Consider the following 18,640-nt stretch of genomic DNA (forward strand, 5'->3'; position numbering starts at 1 on the left):
AGGGCATGACAGAGGATGAGATGGTTGGATGGCATCACCGACTCAATGGACATGAGTTTGGGTAGACTCCGGGAGTTGGTGATGGACAGGGAGGCCTGGCATCCTACGGTCCATGGGGTTGCAAAGAGTTGGACATGACTAAGTGACTGAACCGAACTGAACTGAGTATTCTACTGCTCAAGGTTGGTACAGACATCCTGGAAGGATGAATCGGTGTCATGTATACAAAGCAGTGCAGGTGCTCAAAATCTGATCATCTCCACTATTTTCCTCCTTTGAAATTTAATTTCCTTGGGAAATTTCTACTGATTGCTAAATTTTAAGATGGCATTATTGGTGGTTCATTTTTATACAGGACATAGTTGATCAAAATAACACAAAAGGTCTTCACCAGCAAAAATAAACATAACTTATTTAATTTACAAGCACAGGTGTTAGTCTTACTTACTTTTGCAGATCTTCAGTTGTTTTACTCAATCATAATTTTTTCACGTTCTTCTTAACAATTTAGTGCCCGATGACAGGCTTTGGATTCATACCAAGTGTGTCAATCATTAATCTTCGGCAATCTTCCCTTTTCTTTTTGCCTCCTTGTAACTCTAGCTCTGAATCTTAATTATTAGAGGTTGCCTTACATGCTAGTCAGCAGCATTACCTCCTTTAGAAAGTTCTCCTAAGATGGGTGCCCACTGATATTTCCGAGGAAGGAAGGGTGGCTGAAGACTCAGATACGAGTTCTTTGAAGTAGACAGTCTAATAAGGAAGACTGGCATTCACAAGTTACACAAGACAGCAGCAACCTCCAAACAGGGGAACGTGTGGGAAGTTGGCCTCTCAGGCACCATTTTGCAGGAAGTTAACTGAGTTGATGCAGCATCTGACTGGAACCATAAACCCTATCCCTCTTTGAAGGCCGTGTTGTGGTGATGAGATATGAGGATGGGAGTCGGGGTCCCTTTTTAGGGAGCTCACAGGTCTCGGGGAGGGGATGAGCATAACACAGAGGTGACAGGGGGCATGGTGAGGGGCCTGGCACTGAGATGGACTGACAGGGAAGTCTTCCAGGGGTGCATTGGGGCTGAGTCCCAAAGGACAGGCACACTGGGCTCTCAATATTCAAAGATTAGACACACACCTGGCTGACCAAGTCTGGGAGGGCTGGAGGAAGCAGGGGCAGCGATGTGACAGCCGCAGTTTCAGCAGCCAGGACCCAGGTGAGATAATGTGATCAAGGCTGGTCTACAGGCCCCCAGCTCATTGCTCCAGACCTGAGATGGATTAGAAGTTGCTTTATTTCCCTGGTACAAAATCCTGTTATCCTCGGAATGAAACATACCTTCTTTTCTCTCATCCCCATCACTAGCACCATACAGCTCTGTGGTCCTGCCTGGCACTCAGACTGCCCTGGTCCAGTTCCCAGCCCCATCGCCCTGGAGCATCCTCCCACCCAGCTCTCCCCACCTTTCACCATGGGCCATACACAGCCAAGCAACCCCGGGGAAGGGAGCACTTCACCTCTGCTCACTTCAGTTTCCAGGTCTATAAAATGGGATAATGATAGCCAAGCTTGGGCTGCTAAACATTTCACTGAGTGAAAACTGCTCAGTTGTGTCTGATTCTTTGCAACCCTGTGGACTTAATCTATCAAATTCTCCAGGCCAGAATACTGGAGTGGGTAACCTTTCCCTTCTCCAGGGTATCTTCCTGACCCAGGGGTCAAACCCAGGTCTCCCGTATTGCAAGCGGATTCTTTACCAGCTAAGCCACCAGGGAAGCCCAAGAATACTGGAGTGGGTAGCCTATCCCTTCTCCAGGGGATCTTCCCGACCCAGGAATCAAACCGGGGTCTCCTGCCTCACAGGCAGATTCTTTACCAATTGAGCTATGAGGGAAGCCCATACAAGATGTCATGTCTCCTTATTACTCCTGAATAATCTTGAGCATGTTATATAAACTCTTGTGCCTTGATTTCTTCTTCATTTAACTCCTCAGCAGTGGCGTGATGGTAAGGATTCACATGGATAATCCACAGAAAGCCCCAAGCATAGTCATTGGTAAAGGATGAGGTGGGGTCCAACTCTGTTTCTGTTCGGCCCACCTCACGAGAGCCACTTCCTGGTTATCATCACTGCCCAGCTCCTTCTTCACTCTTACCTGCCTGTTGTGCCATCTTCCATCTGCTGGCCCACACTCCTGCTGGAACTGCTTTCCAAGAAAAATTCCCCTCATGTCCTCCAGTGTCACCCTCCCAGTGCTCACCTCCTCATAACACTGGGCAGCAGGCCAGCATCACTTCTAGTCCTTCAATCTGCTTGTCACCACTGTCAAGACCACCATCATGATGTTCCCCATTCCTAAGTGAAATCGACACCTCCCTCCGACATTCCCGCTGCACCACCCGCCTCTACGAAAGGTCTCCTCTGCCTTCTCCAGGCTGATGACTTTATTCTGAAATGCTGGAAGGAAGGGGGCCTTATTCCAAATCCCTCATCCACTGGCCAGAAATTCTGTTTTCCTCTGCTTTCAATATAGACCAGCTCTGCATGCTGGATACACCACCCTCAACATGGGTGGCCCCCATGTCTATCAGGTTTTTATGGGAACCCTGAGACTTGTGCCTGAAAGGGCTGATGGATACTAGCTTTTATTTTTTAGAACAAAAGGATTAAGCTCTGTGTGTATGTGTGTAGTCACTCAGTCCTGTCCGACTCTTTGTGACCCCATGGACTGCAGCCTGCCAGGCTCCTCTGTCCATGGGATTCTCCAGGCAAGAATACTGGAGTGGGTTGCCATGCCCTTCTCCAGGGGATCTTCCTGACCCAGGGATTGAACCCAGGTCTTCTGCATTGTAGGCAGAGTCCTTCCTGTCTTACCAGGGACCCAGATTAAGCTCTAAAAGTGACCATATTATGTTAAAAAATTCTAAAAATTTAAGTAACATATTCTTTACTATCCAAAAATGTTTAGTGTTGACAATCTAGGAAACTAGGTGGAATCCATCATATTCCATTATTCTATTACTAAATACTATTTAATACAAATTAATTTATATTGTTGTATGGACTGCACACACAAAAAAAGACCTCCCAGAAGATAATCACATTAAGACCCTGGAACCTATTAGCATGATCTTATTTGGAAAATGGGGCTTTGCAGATGTAGTTAAATTATGTTTCCTGAAATGAGATCATCCCGGATTATGGAGGTGGGCCCTAAATCCAATGACACGTGTTTTTGGAAGAGACGAGAGAGGGATATCTGAGACAGAAGAGGAAGAGGCCGTGTACTAGGGAGGTGAGATGAGAGGGATGAGGCCACAAACCAAGGAAGCTGGGAGCTACCAGCAGCTGGAAGAGCGGGAGGACCCTCTGTCAGAGCACCCAGAGGGACTGGGCCCTGCCAGCACCTTCGTTTAGATTCGTGGCTCCAGACCAGGAAAGAATAAATTTCAGTTGTTTCAAGGCACCATGTTTGCACTTACTAAACTAAGTACAAACATCCATACTACTAAACTAATCTATACTAAACTAATACATGATAGACAAATATGAATTTTATATTCTGACTCACTAGATGCTTTAAATCAACATCCTTTCTGTCTCTGTCTTTCTCTATTCCAAGAAGACTGCATACCTTAGCACACTTCCCCTCTGCAACTTCCCCATCATTAACTAGTTCAAATTTGTTTATGGTTCTTTGTGTGCATGTGTGTGTATATGTGCATGTGAAATTTACAGAAAGTTAAATATGGATCAGTAGTGACAAGTGCAATCATCTGCATAACCCGCACCTCCATCCAAACACAGAACAAACCCATCACCATGACCATGACCCATGACCCATCACTCATCACCAAGAGAGTTTCCTCAGGCCCCTTCCCAATCAAACTCCAGTCCTGGCCAGAAGCAAGCAAACATCAATTTTACCTGTTCTAGAACTTCATGTAACCTGAATCTTGCAATAGGTATTCATCTGTATAAGGCTTCTTTCACTCATTCTAACATTCCTGAGATGTGTTGGCATTGGCACACGTGCAGCAGTTTGCTCTGTTTGCTGACAAGCAGTACCACACTGGACAAGAATACCACATCTCCTGTGATGGACATCCGGGCAGCATCCAGCATTTGACTATTAAGGATAAACTGCTATGAACGATCTTGTACAAATCTCTTTGTGAACACATTCTTTCACAGCTTCTGCTTAAACGCATGGAAGACGGAAGAGCTGAGTCACAGAATACGTGTATGTTGAACTTTAAAAAAGAGCCAGACCATTTACACAAGTAGTTGTAGCATTTTACATCCTCACCAAATTGTAGCAAAGTTCTGGTTGCTGGTCATACCTTCCCACCAACTCTCCAGGTCTCAGAGCTTCTTAACTGTAGTTATTTCAGTGGGCTGTATTTCACATTTTCCCAATGATGAACAATGTCAAACACATTCTCATGTATTTACTAACCATTTATATATATTTCTTGTGAAGTATCTGTTCAAATATTCTGCCTATTTTTTTATGTTCTCTAAAAAAGATGTTGTACATCTATGTTTTCCATGTTGCTTCTTCCCCTCAATAAAAATAAAAAGCCAGACCATCTATAAAATCCTCATTTTCTTTGGCCTGTTAAAGAGCGGAGGCGGCAGCCACCACGTGTATGGAATCTCAGAGTCTCAGCACTCGCTGAAGAACAGCCGCACACAGCAGGTGAAGATGGACGGGTGCTGAATTCACGAATGGATGAATGTCTGAATGCTGACTGACTTCAGCTTACTGAATGACCACTCTCTGCCACAAACCAGGGACTGTGATGCATAATCTTCAATTCTACCAAACTAATTTTTATCTCCATTTAAAGGACATGATCAAGGCTGCACACCTAGCATAACTAGAGTCTACAGTTCATCTTTCATACGGTGCCATGCTTCCACCCTCTGAATGACTTTCACCTTCTATGATTCTTCCTTGTTTTTTTAAAAAAATCAGCTGTAGTATTGCTTAGATCCCATGAATACCCTTTTTCATGTAGGAAGCTGACATTACTTCCCACCAAGAGGTCATGTGCACCAGGAGTGGTAACGCCATTGCTTCAAGATAATGACCTCCCTGTGCATCTCCTGTCTCGTCCTGTCTCAGGGAGTTTTGCCTGCTCTGTGAACGGTATGAATCCCAAATACCTAGCCAGTCCATAGGACGTGAGTAGCATGTGCTATAGGGCTAATGGATACAGAGGGAAGTCATGACGGTTATTCTCTTTGAAATTCAACCTATGTATTCTGTTTCTACACCTTTTCTTCCCCTCTGAAAATGACCATTTTGAGTGTATCTGTATTGTGTCCAATTCGGCTGACTTTAAAATAAACTATATAATCTAGGCACTGAGAAGTGCACGTACAAGACAATGACAAACTTACATTCTACAGGAAAGTAGAGGGAGAAATGCATTAAAAACAATAAATAATTACCATGAAGAGATGCTCAACATCACTAATCGCCAGGGAAATACAGATCAAAACCTCAATAAGAGATCACCTCACCCTGGTTAGGGGGCTTCCCTGGTGGCTCAGATGGTCAAGAATCTGCCTGCAATGCAGGAGACCTGGGTTCCATCCCTGGGTTGGGAAGATCCCTTGGAGGAGGACATGGCAACCCACTCCAGTATTCTTACCTGGAGAATCCCATGGACAGAGGAGCCTGGCAGGTTGCAGTCCATGGGGTCTCAAAGAGTCAGACACAACTGAGAGACTAAGCACACCCTGGTTAGAATGGCTATCATTACAAAGTCCACAAACACTACTGTATATAAAACAGGTAACTAGTAAGGACTTAGTATAGAGCACAGGGAAATATACTCAGTATTTTGTAATAACCTGTAAGGAAACAGAATCTGAAAAGGAATATATATACACACACACACACACACACACACACACATAATTATATCCCTGTGCTGTACACCTAAAACACAAGGCTGTAAATCAACTATACTTCAATCTAAAAAAATTCACAAACAATAAATGTTGGTCAGGGTGGAGACAAAAGGGAACACTCTGACATGGTCAGTGGGACTGTAACTTGATGCAGCCACTATGGAAAACAAAATGGAAGTTGCTCAAGAAACAAAACATAGGACTATCATATGATCCAGCAATTCTACTTCTGGGCATATATATGAAAAAAATGAAAACACTAATTTGAAAAGGTTTATGCACCCCAACATTTATAGCAGCATTATTTACAATAGCCAAGGTAGGAACACACACACACACACACACACACACACACACACACACTGGAATACTACTCAGCCATAAAAAGGAATGAAAATTTGCCAACAACATCGATGAACCTGGAGTATATTATGCCCAGTGAAGTAAGTCAGATGAGAAAAATAAATAAGTATATTATGACTTACATATGGAATCTCAAAACAGTAAAACAAACGAATGAATATAACAGAAACTGACTCACAGATGATGAGAACAAACTCATCAGTTACCAGTGGGGAGAAGGATGGAGGGAGGGGTAAGATAGGGGTAGGAGATTAAGAAGTACCAACTATTATGTATAAAAAATAAGCTACAAGGATATAGTGTACAACATAGGAAATATAGTCAATACATCATAATGACTATAAATGGAGTATAATCCTGAAAAATTGTGAATCACTATGTAGTACACCTGAAATTTATGTTTTAAATCAGCTATACTTCAATAAAATATAAAATATTACAGGAAAGCAAAATAAAAATTGTCCAAAAGGTGAATAAGAATACTGTAATCATGACACCCACATGCACTGCACAGAGAGTTATCATGGCACCTTACATTAGACAGTGTCTCTCTCCCTTCACCTAACTCTCCTCCTTACAGTTCAGGATGCTGTTTCCCTTACATATTTACTGGATTCTTGCTTCCCTGGACCATTGCCACCAATTACTGAGAAAACCCACTCCCTGATATAAGCTCACTCTCAGACCCACGTCCCAAATATAACCAGCTGCTAGGCAACTGGTGGGCACAACTAGGTGGGCACAACCTGAAGCTGGTTCAAGGCAAGCCAGTCCCAATCCATGTCTCCTCTATGGAGGGCCAGTCATGACACTGTTTCCAGGATAAAATAACACTCAACAGAAGCCAGTGATCATTGTAATCAGCTCACCATGAATCACCCTTACAGACTTTTTAATACAATACATACAATAAGATAATATCCTTTCCTAACTTTTGATTGACAAAGGTCCCTGTCTAGAATCTTACAGGGTCATAGGCAAACTCAAGTCTGCTAAAATCTAACATACAAAATCCTCTCAAAAGTCTTTTACATATTTCATTTAAAAAAAAAGAACTTTAAAAGATGTCTCATTAAATTCTATTTTGAAATAAAAATGGAGGTAGTAGCTATAATACAGTTTTCCATTTTGAATTTTAAAAGGTATATTCTTCCTGGTCTTGGCATTTTGCTAGAAAATGAACATTATGGTATATTTCAGGAGATAATTTATATAGCAAAAACACACACACACACATTAAATGTCAGCTTCAACATAACTTGAATTGCTTTCACACTCACTAGGGACAAGTCTAGTTGCTAATCTTCGTGAGGGTCTCCAAATGGGTCTTGGAATGAGGACTGCTCTGTGGTAGGCGACAATGACAATGTCTATATGGTAGGCAACAAGTATAAGGACAATGTCTAGAACCCCCATTTCCCAGACTTCAGTGGCAACTGATTCACCTGGAGAGCTTAGTTAAAACACAATGGCTGGGACTCTCTAGGTTTGGGATCAGACCCTGGGTTTATAAAATATACACAGCTGGTGTGGATGGGGGACCCTACTAAGATTGGTTATAGGCTCCCTCTATTTATACCCCCACCCCCCACCCCCGCCCCAACAAGATGCCCTCTTTTTTAAAATAAAAATGTGTTCCGGTAGAATCAAGAGTACACATAACCCCCTCAAGAGCCAGGAGATCCAACTCGGGTCTTACAAGCCACTCTGCTCCTGCAGGTTAGGCATGCAGAGGGGTGACGATGTGGCACAGCCGTTGTCCCCCAGTAAGTGCCCTGTCCTTGTGAGGGAGGCTGAAGGGGGAAACTCAGATTCATATACAACACAGGCCAGCGACTAGGGCCCTCCTTGTCCCTCAGCACACCTGTGGGGGCTGGTCAGTTTCCCACCCCGGGGTCACAGGTGCCACCTGGAGACAGAGGGGGATAGAACGCGGAGGGAGGGGGACACAACGAGGTGGGGGTGCAGATGGAAACGGGGCAGGTACAGAGGGATAACGGAGCGGAAAGGAGGGGGGAAAGAGGGGGACAGACGGGGATGGAGATGGGAATCCACAGCTGGGGCAAGAGGGGGCACCGAGAGGGTGGAAGGACGGAGGGGGCCAGAGAACGGCCGGCCAGCCTGAGGTCGGAGGGAGGGACAGAGGGGACCCAGCCGCGCCCCCGCAGCTCGGCAGAGGGTCAGGAGACCAGGGCCCGGGCGACCGACCCGACGGACGTGGACCAGGGTTGAGGGGACAAGGACTGGGACGGGACGACGGGGATACCGGGGCCGGGGCCGGGCCCGGACGATCGGCCCGACAGACGTGGACCAGGGCTGAGGGGACGAGGACGGGAAGACCGGGGCTGGGACCGGGACGGGAAGGGCAGGGACACCGGGTCCCCTCGGCCCGGCCGGCCGCGGCTCACGCAGCTCTCGGCCGCGCACCTCCCAGCTCCGACTCCTCCGGCGCGAGGCGGCCCGCGCCTTATATACCCTGCTAAAAATAGCCTGCGAAACCGCCTCCCAATCAGAACCGGCCGAAGTTCGAATTCCGCCAATGGCGAGGGCGGTGATGGAGAGGCTCGGTCACGCCAGGCGGGGCCGCGGTGAGCCGCCTCCTGCGATTGGCCGGAGCTGACATCATCGGCGCGCAGTCCCCGGACCGGGAGCGGCGTGATTGGGCGGTGCGCGGGGCGGGCGCGGGCGAGTCACGTGGGGAGGCGGCGGTGGGGGGAGCTGGGCGGGGAGGAGGGGAGGCTGGCAGCGGAGCTTTGAATAGGGAAGTTTTGCAGGGGTTACGTTTGCAGTCAGTCCGGTGTTTGCAAATATTGTGCGGGCTCGCGAGCGCGTCTCCGGGCTCCGGCCAGGACCCGAACCCGCGGCGCCTAATCGCTGCGCACTTGAGTTTGCATGAACTTCCCCGGCCCTGCAGGCACGGCCGCCGCGCTCCCGACTGCAGACCGCACGCCTCCCTGTTTTTACAGCAGCGGGGACGGTCTCTTCCAACCCGACATGGATGTGCTCCCAATGTGCAGCATCTTCCAGGAACTCCAGATTGTGCACGAGACTGGTTACTTCTCGGCGCTGCCCTCCCTGGAGGAATATTGGCAACAGGTAAATAGGGATTTTCGTGGGCCAGGTGCCCCGGTGCGCCGAGCAGGGAGTGCGTGCATGCACCCGCAAGACGGTGTGTGCTTGGAGGTGCAGTTCCTTTTCATTTTCTTCTTCTTTTTCTTTCTTTTTTTTATGGTTTCGGTAAAATTTTTTTTAAAAATTAAAATAATTACTGTTAAAACGTACTTGTGCCTCCGGCGCGGAAGACACTTTAAAGGGGCCTTTCAGAGCGTGGAGCGGAGTTGTCATCTGAGTGGGGCGCAGCGGCGTCGGGCGCTCCCCGTGTTCTTGCCGTTTTCTGGGGCTGCTGAACCGTCTTCCCGAGCAGAGACCGAGCTCCGCGGCCTGATCTCGGCCCCAGCCCTTGGCAGAAGTTTGGTGCTTGTTCCAGCTCCAGGCTCTCCACAGCTGGACCTGGTCATATGAACCTGCATGGACTGCCAAGGCTATTTTTTCTTTTTTTTTTTTTTTAAGGGATTTTGTTTTCGGTTTGCTTTTTTGGTGTTTGTACATAAAGGTTTTTCTTTCTTTCTTTTTTACTTAAGAATTTCACCAGTGAAACACCCACAAGCTCCTTTTCTCTACCAGGCCATTTTCAGTTTCTTTACCTTTGGAATCCTTAATTAAGATTTGCCTCCATCTGCCTTGTTTTTCTTACCTGCTTCTTTTGTTGACCAGGGCAAAAAAAGGAAAAAAAAAAAACCAATGTTTGCACAACCAGTGACTTATCAGTCATATGACAATGAGCCTGTCCGAATTGCTTCTAGTCTCAGTTTGGGAAGAGGAGTCTGTTTCCGGCTTTTTTTTAGTGGAATTGGAATTTGGGGCATTGGACATTTAAAAAACTTAATTTTTCCCTCTTCTCCTGCGTTAGGATTGCCTGAAGGGAGAGAGATTGTGACACTTGTCCCATTGTCTTTAAAAGATAGAAGGAGGGTTTGGGGTTGTCTCTGCCCTACTAGGCTGTTTGCTTTTTGTCACAAAGTGAATTAGCAGATCGCATATATTCTGTGGGTTTCAAAGCTTAGAAGGCTTTTAAGGGGGATGAAATGCAAAGTGGAACAACCTTCACATGCCTGCCTCATTGTTCACAGCCCTCCCTTTCCTCTCCCCTCCCAGCTTTTCCTTCTAAAGAAGCTTCCTAGGATGTGATTGAAATCGATCTAAGTAGTTTCCTTGGACATTTGGGATTTGGACCACAAGCCAGGCTGAGCTCTGGGTTGCCTTCAGAGGCTTTTAAACTCTCCCCGAGAGCTTCGTTCTGGTCCCCAGTGCTTCTTGGCATAATGGGGATTTTAAATTAGCCAGATTATTAAAGTTTAACAAGGTCTCAGTAAACATGCTTTCCTTTTTCTTTGGAACATCCATAAAATATCTTGCCAGTCTCTCCTCAGAACGCTGGAGGGTGCTTTGTAACCTAGACGTCTAATTTTAGGGGTAACAAGAAAACAGTGATTGTTTTTTCCCCCTCTGCTTGCTCCTGCTTGCGATGTAAAGAGTCTGGGGGGCGGGGGAGGGGGGAAGGATATATTCTGATAGCGGGCACCTTGCTAAATAAGCAAGCCTGAGCCCTTTGGGTGGGCTTGGCTAGCCCTGAAAATGATTTGCTTAAAAAAGAGCGGCGTTTGCTGTAGCAATGTAAATCTGTAGACTTGCAGTTGTATAGACAACCTTATATGGACATGTAGGCAGTTGATCCTAGTGAAGATAAGGCAGACATAATATAATCCTAAAATGTTTCCTACCGTTTTTCTTTTCCAGTGGCTAGAAAGTTTGAGATGGTGGGGAGAGGGGATGCTGGTGTCTCGGCAGTTGTAGCTTCTGGAAAGGTTGGTTGTGGGGCTGGGGGGGGGCACTCTGTCCATGACACACTGCATGTATATTTGAACCGGGTCCTTTTTTGGCCGCTGGTCAGAATTTCAAAAGGAAGTCTCCTTTGGCATTGCGTGAAAGAAATAGAGTGATGACTCATACAGTTGTACTCTTGGCCAGCAGATAAAGTTCTCGTCCATTGTGGGACTCCCAGCAGGGCCGGGAAAGGAATTTCCCCTCCCGCATCCTTTACAAAAGCAGATGGCCATTCTGGAACCATTTCTCCACTCCTGTTGTTGTTTTCCTCTGACCACTGTGGAAGTCATTTAAGTTGTGTGCGCACATGGCCCTGCACTTGGGAATGGCATTCTTTGAAAGCCTACTAAGGTCTGGGCTCCTCCACAGGAAACGGGTAGCTTCTGGGCAGCTCGGTTGATGTTCCTGACCCTAGACGTCCCCCTGGCTGCGTCCGCCTCCGCTGGGCGCGGCCTGTGCTGTCAGCGGTTCTCCAGAGGGGACACATGGCCATGTCAGAGCTCACCGTGCTGTGTGCAACAGGCCCACAGAAGCAGGCTGCCTGGGTGTCCTTCATGCACAGGGTTCTGGAGGCTGTCAGATAATCTGGTTAAACCTGTCGGGTGGGGGTGGGGGTGGGGGTGTCGGAGGCTGGTGTCCTTTGTGTGGCTAACAGAAACTCATTAGAAACGTCAACACTGTAACTCTTAACAGAAACTAGCTCCTCCGTGGCCATCAGCCATTTGTGGCCATTGTGGTCCACCTCAGGGAAGCGGGGAGAGGCTTCGCCCTGGTTTTCCTTCTGAACGTGTCCCGTTCTTAGAGATAGCTCTCCTTTCGCTCTGCTACAGACACGGAGTCCTATAGTGGCAAGACCACAGTTGATCTGCCCTTGGCTCCTGCATGTTTTTTTTTCTTTTGGAATTGTGCTTTCGGTTCCGTTTTCGGTGTGGTGACAATCACGTGCCTCCCTGTGATTCTTTCGCACAGACCTGCCTGGAGTTGGAACGTTACCTGCAGAGCGAGCCCTGCTACGTGTCAGCCTCCGAGATCAAATTCGACAGCCAGGAAGATCTGTGGACCAAAATCATCCTGGCTCGGGAGAAAAAGGAGGATGCGGACCTGAAGGTGTCCTCCTCTGGCCCGCCCGAGGACGTGCTCCACAGCCCCGGCTTCAGCTACAACCTAGAGACCAACAGCCTGAATTCGGATGTAAGCAGCGAGTCCTCCGACAGCTCCGAGGAGCTCTCGCCCACCACCAAGTTTACCTCCGACCCCATCAGCGAAGTCTTGGTCAACTCGGGGAATCTGAGCTCCTCGGTCACCTCCACGCCTCCGTCCTCCCCAGAACTGAGCAGGGAGCCCTCGCACCTGTGGGGCTGTGTGCCTGGCGAGCTGCACCCCCCCGGGAAAGCGCGGGGCGGGACCTCAGGGAAGCCGGGCGACAAGGGCAGCGGGGACGCCTCCCCCGACGGCCGCAGGCGGGTGCATCGCTGCCACTTTAATGGCTGCAGGAAAGTTTACACCAAAAGCTCCCACTTGAAAGCACACCAGCGCACCCACACAGGTCAGTCCCTCCTGCGACCTGGGCGGTGGGGCGCTGCTGAATTTCACCCGCCCTGGGAGGGGGCTGGGCAGGAGGCTGTCGGAGCAGACACATCCTCACCTCCTTTCTTCCCCCCCCGGAAAGAGTTGGGTCTCTGGGGAGGACAGAGTAGGCGCTGAAAGACTGGACTTGTGTGCCCGATGAATGGTTTATCGCTTTCTGATTAAACACACAAGAGGTAAATCACATTCTTTGTCTACACCCAGTCCCCTGCCCACTCCCAACCACCTGGGTTACAGAGGCCCCACTGTGCCCAGTCAACAGTGTCCATGCATCATGTTATGTGGAGTTGCCTCTGACTTGTGGACATGAAGTTCGAGGGTTGGGAGGGGGTGGCCTGGCCACCATTGGGGGTCGTCTTAGCTGGCCCTATCAACTGCGAAGTGGTATGGTCGGTGGGTACCTAGTAAATATTTCTCTGCATGTCATGCTGCCTTTGTTTTCCGATGCCAGTTTTTAAAATGAAGATAACTTCCTAGTGAAATATCACAGTCTGGAGAATAGTTCCGCTTCAAGTTAGTATGACAGCCTAGGATAACTGCTGGAATGTCACAGACATCTTAGAACTGGGAGGGGTCTTGAGGGTCACGTCACACAGAATCCCATGCTGCTAGTAATGAGAGGAGACGGGGATCCCCAAAGCAGCTCAAGGCAGAGCTGGAATCAGGACCTGGGTGCCCTGGACTGGCTCCTGATGGTACCCGCAGCCTGCTCAGGACTAGCTGTGGGAATTTTTTTTGTTTTTAATTTCTCAGGTAGCACCTTTAGTGAAATCCTATTTGTAAAATGGCCAAGGGATGAAGTCAACTGGTGTCTTGCTGGTCCTTTAGAAAGTGCTTTGAAAGCTTTGGAATGGGGCTTCCCAGAAACTCATGACCTCGGTTTTAGAGAAATGTAGTTTCCCGGAGGAAACTACAGAGCCTCATTCCACGGGGAAGTGAGTAAGGAACAAAATAAGTGCTTGAGAGAAACCGTTTCCATGGAGAAAGCAGTAAAAACCCGGCCCTGGCCAAGGCTGTGGGTCCAGTGGCCTGACACATCACCTCGGAAGTATTTCTCTGGTCTGAGTAATTGTCATTCTTCCATGTTGGCTCTGGTCACGGTCATGCGGCCCTGCCAAGCCTGGGTCCGTCCCCCAGCAGTGGGAGTCCCCAGGCTAGGTTAGAAAAGAGCCCCTGCCTGGTACCTCGGGAGGGCTGGCTCGTAGCCCTAACGGGTGTGTGTTCTGAGTTCCTGAGGGCAGTGACCCCCCTAGCCTGCTCCTGAGGGGACTTTCCGGCCGTGTGTTGGGGTCTCGGGGCCCCTCCCTCACTGCTCAGTGAAGTCATGGCGTGCCTGTCCTGTGCTTTCTTCCCAGGAGAAAAGCCTTACAGATGCTCATGGGAAGGGTGTGAGTGGCGTTTTGCAAGAAGCGATGAGTTAACCAGACACTTCAGAAAGCACACTGGTGCCAAGCCTTTTAAATGTTCTCACTGTGACAGGTACGTGCATGAACCACAGGGGCGGGGGTGCCAACCCCGGGAGCAGGCATGCCATCACCCCGCAGTAGGCAGCCATCTTCTGGGCCTGCAGTGGCATTTTCTCTTTTCAGCCCAGGACTTTTTTAAAAAGGCTCTTGTTTGCCAGTTGTCCAGGTTAGGAAGCCCCAGATACTTGAATGCCTGAGAATAGAGTGATTTCGTTCATACTTCAGAGGAGCGACCCTTGATCGGTTTTCAGATTTGAAGGCCGGGTAGTGAAGTCCAGTGACATTCCCAGGAACTTACTGGTGGCCTGTTTGATGTAGATACTTCTGTCGGTTGGAATTTCCTGCCCCAGATGAGGATAGGGTGACTCAGCGTCGTGGGGAGAGGCTGAGGTTGGGGAGCTCGGGGCAGAGGCCTGTGACGGGCAGGGCAGGAGAACTGATGTCTGGGATCCCGATTCTCTCCACAGGTGTTTCTCCAGGTCCGACCACCTGGCCCTGCACATGAAGAGACACCTCTGAGGGGGCAGAGCGGCAACTCCTGCGGGCTAAAAAGGCTTCCAGGCTGAGACGGCCGCGGAAGGAGGGTGTGTGTTCCAGCCAAAGCCATTTTGCACCCTGCCTGGTCGCCTCCAGGACCTACTGGGAAGGTCTTTCGAGGGCGAGAACAGTCACGTCCGAAGCGGCAGGGCACCCGGGGTGTGTGGTGTCTGGGTGGCCCCGGCTCGCCACTGGTTACCTGTCCTCTGAGTGGTCCCTAAGCCTTTGCCGTGAGCATGTGCACTGAGAATGTTAGTGGTGGGTGGGCTGTATGTGGAGGGTCTCCTACGGACTGGGTGACAAGGCACGTCCTTTCCCTGGCGAGACTGCAAGAGACAGAAAAAAAAAAAAAACAGAGTTTGAATGTTCTGTGTGTGAGGCATGTTCCGTGAGACGAGATGACCATCCGTCATTTCCTGAGGGGGTGTCTGCGCCTTAGAGGAGAGAAAAAAAAAAAGACAAGAAGAAGGGAAGATGCAGAGGGCAGGCGTGGGCAGTCAGGACCCCAACTGACGAGTGGATGTTGGTGGGGAGAGCCCTTTCTCCCCCCGGTGTGTGACGGGAGCGTTCGATGTTCGGTTCAGCTGTGTGAAGTGAGTAGCTGGCGCTGCTTGCTGCGACAGAGTTCATTTGTTACCTGTTGTATACGCTGTGTACCTACAAACATAACACGTGGATAACTTTTCCTTCTAAGACAAAAGTAATGCATGGTCTGGGGAATTATCTGCTTTTCCATTTTTAAATCAGGACTACCGTTTTGGTTCCAAGTTCACTGAGCAGCTAAGATAACGATTGGTCGAATCAGGTGACCCCCTAGCCATCTGGGCCTGGCAATATGTGATGCTTCCCCCCCGCCCCGACTCCCGCTCCTTGGATTTATTCGTAACACTCCCCTTCTAGAGAGGCATTGTGCAGTGTAGGACTATTTTGTCAGTGGTTCCGAATTTGTATTACCTTTTTTGAGAATTTCAAGATGCCCTTGGGAGACATTGGGCACGAGTTGGGTGTCTGGGACACCAAGGCTGGGAATCGCTGGTCTAATGTCCCACTAGACTCAGAACCTAAAATTTTTCTCAGTTGGGTGGATAAAACCACTAAAGCTTAGAAACTGTTTTCTCATGCAGCTAAGTTTCTCTTATTTATGCCTTGAGGACTCATTTCTGGTTTTCTAGCTGTTAATGCACTGTAGATCTTAATAATGGTGCCTTACGCAAGTGGCCCCTCCTGTGGGGGTCTCATACAGGGGAATGGGTGATGCATGCTTTATTAAGGCTCTTTTTTCACCTGGCTTTGTACTGTATCAATATTTAATACAGAAAAAAAAAAATCTCTTTAAGGTCCTACTTCACAAAGTCAAATAGATGAAAACCCCCCAAACAAGTCAGTATTTACTCAATAGCTTAGACAACTTGACTGTCAGTGTTCAAGTGGGAAACACATGATAATTGGAAAATCAGACCATTTCTGCCACCATGAGGGTGAGACTTCAGTATAGACTTTGCACAACACTTGTACAGATCATACACCGGCTGTGTTTAATATGTAACATTTTCACACGTATTAAAGATACAGAAGTATTAAAAAACAATGTATTTGCTTAAAAGGCACAAGTTTCTCGCGTATCTATCTAGCTATCTGTTGGTAACACAGAAGGTATATTACTTTTTTAAAAAGTGGGCGAAATTCTTGTGTATGTACATTTGTGTGTATAGTATGTGTATGTGTGTGTGTATATATATATACATATATATGAATAATATATAAATATTTTTTTAAGGAGAAATTAGAATGTATAGCTAGAAAATTCCACAGCCTGTGAAGACCTATTTCAAAATGGCCATAAAGGAGGTAAAATGAAAACTATAACTTTTATAAAGGCTTTATCTTTCATTTAACAATTTGCCACAGGCCCTTGGCATCAAATCTCTTCCAGACTGCCAAGTCACTCATAGTAATTGGCAGGTCTGGGATAGGGTCCCTTGGCCATTCAGAACTGCCATGAACGGAATACTAGCCCACTGGTTGTTTGGTCTCAGACACACTAAGGTTTTGATTTCGAATGTCAGCCTTATTGAAGATCTAACCTAAAAGTAAGCTAATCACAGAGATTCTTTTTGAGAGCATTTTTTATGCAGATGAAGCTATTTTTTTTTCCAGCACATAGATTGTTCCAGTTATTCCAACAAGTAATTTCCCCGAATTGGCATACCGCAGCATGGACAGCTGATCCTCCATGCAGCTGCTGGTCGAGGGTGTGGATCTTCTCTTTATATATATTTATATATATATATATACATATATATACACATGAGTCTGGCTGGGCTGGTATTTTGTTTGATCTTCCTGAAAATGAGCAACAGTAAAAGCTCATATAACTGGTTGTTTTTGTTTTTTTTTTTCTAATCTGGGCTGATGGATACACTTACCTAAAGAAATCATTTTGCTGAGGGGGAAAATGCACTTTTTTCTTTTGGCAGTTCCAAATCCAGACACTTCATTTGCTGGATTTTGGAAAAAAACTCCTTTTTTGGCCCTGCTGTGTGCTTAGCCATAACAGTTCCATTAAGCAAGAAGGTAAACAAAAGACAAAAAATAAAAAACTTGCACTGGCTTGTCTCACTTATGAAACACCGTGGAGTGGTTTGATTGGGTGGGGCTGGGTGCCATGTATGTCAATGCCTGTAATTTTCATAATAAGCAAGTATATAAAGAATTACAATTCTGTTCAGGTGATAACTGAGCCTCAATCAAGCAGAAACTTTTTGCTTGACATTAAAAAAAAAATTTCTATTAGTGAAATTTCTTTCTTTTTTTTTGAAGCACCCTGTTATCTAAAAAAAATCTTTGTAAGATTTTTGTAAAATTTTGTTTTACAAGATTTTATTTGAAATTGTTTTTTGCAAGATTGTTATATTTCTGTATGAATGTATTTTTTATTGGAATAACATAAAAGAATTCTTATCAGCATCTTGAGTCTGGCTGTTTTTGTGTAGGGGGGAGGAGGGAGGGAGTGTTGAAACAAATTCCTGCCAGATTAATCACTGGGCTCCTCCTTGGGAAATCTTCCTTATGCAACCCCAGCAGCCACTTGCCTGTCTCCCTCCCACTCACCGTCCTGGCAGCAAAGGTGGAAATAGGAGCCTGGGGTTGGTCCCCTGATGCGCACTGGGTTCTCCTCCAGGGCCTGGCCAGCAGGCTTTGGGGCCCTGGAGGAAACTCTGGCTGTGCTTTCGCTGTCACTCCAGCCTGGGAATAAACTGCAGAGGCATCCGAGGAACGTGGAACAAGCACCTCCTGTTCACTTCCGATGCTCCTGGGGACCTGTTCAAGGTCAGATGCTCCTGGGCAGCTGTTCCACCAAGGCCTTCAGAGCTGGGGGCCACCCCCAACCTGGCCCAAACACCTGGCTGGGATGTCACCCAAGAGGGTGCAAAGGACACAGTGGGGACAACAAGCCCCAGAGCAATTCCTCTGGCCTTCAGGACACCCTTCCTTACCTCTCCCCCACCACCACCTTCTCTGGTCAGACCAGCAAAATAGGGCAGGAGGTGAAAGATTATTTACCTGATCGCCAGATTATTTAATTTTTTTTTTCCTTCAGGCAGATGGAATTCATTCAACGTAAATTTTTTTTTTGAAAATAGGGTAGCTTTTGGTTTTCTAGAAATGTTTCCCAGCATGAGATCATAGTCCTGCTGTGTGATGAGTGGCAAACAAGTTTATGTTAAGATCATATTAAGCTCCTTAGTGGGGACAGGGTAGAACTGGTGTGTGCCTTCTGGAGGGGGCAGTGGGATGGTGGAAATTTCGAGAGATTGA

At 47.4% G+C, this 18,640-nt stretch overlaps 1 protein-coding gene across 1 annotated transcript; it reads left to right on the forward strand.

Annotated features, from left to right (window-relative positions):
* Positions 1 to 9,023: 9,023 nt before the first annotated feature.
* Positions 9,024 to 17,788, forward strand: KLF6 (KLF transcription factor 6). Its single transcript, XM_020881712.2, has 4 exons — positions 9,024 to 9,383; positions 12,201 to 12,777; positions 14,174 to 14,297; positions 14,752 to 17,788. The coding sequence occupies exons 1-4, from the start codon at positions 9,180 to 9,182 to the stop codon at positions 14,801 to 14,803; spliced, it is 957 nt and encodes a 318-aa protein (XP_020737371.1). The 5' UTR covers positions 9,024 to 9,179; the 3' UTR covers positions 14,804 to 17,788.
* The last annotated feature ends 852 nt before the right edge of the window (positions 17,789 to 18,640 follow it).

The sequence above is a fragment of the Odocoileus virginianus genome, chromosome 9, assembly GCF_023699985.2.
Source record: "Odocoileus virginianus isolate 20LAN1187 ecotype Illinois chromosome 9, Ovbor_1.2, whole genome shotgun sequence".
In the NCBI taxonomy this organism is placed as follows: Eukaryota; Metazoa; Chordata; class Mammalia; order Artiodactyla; family Cervidae; genus Odocoileus; species Odocoileus virginianus.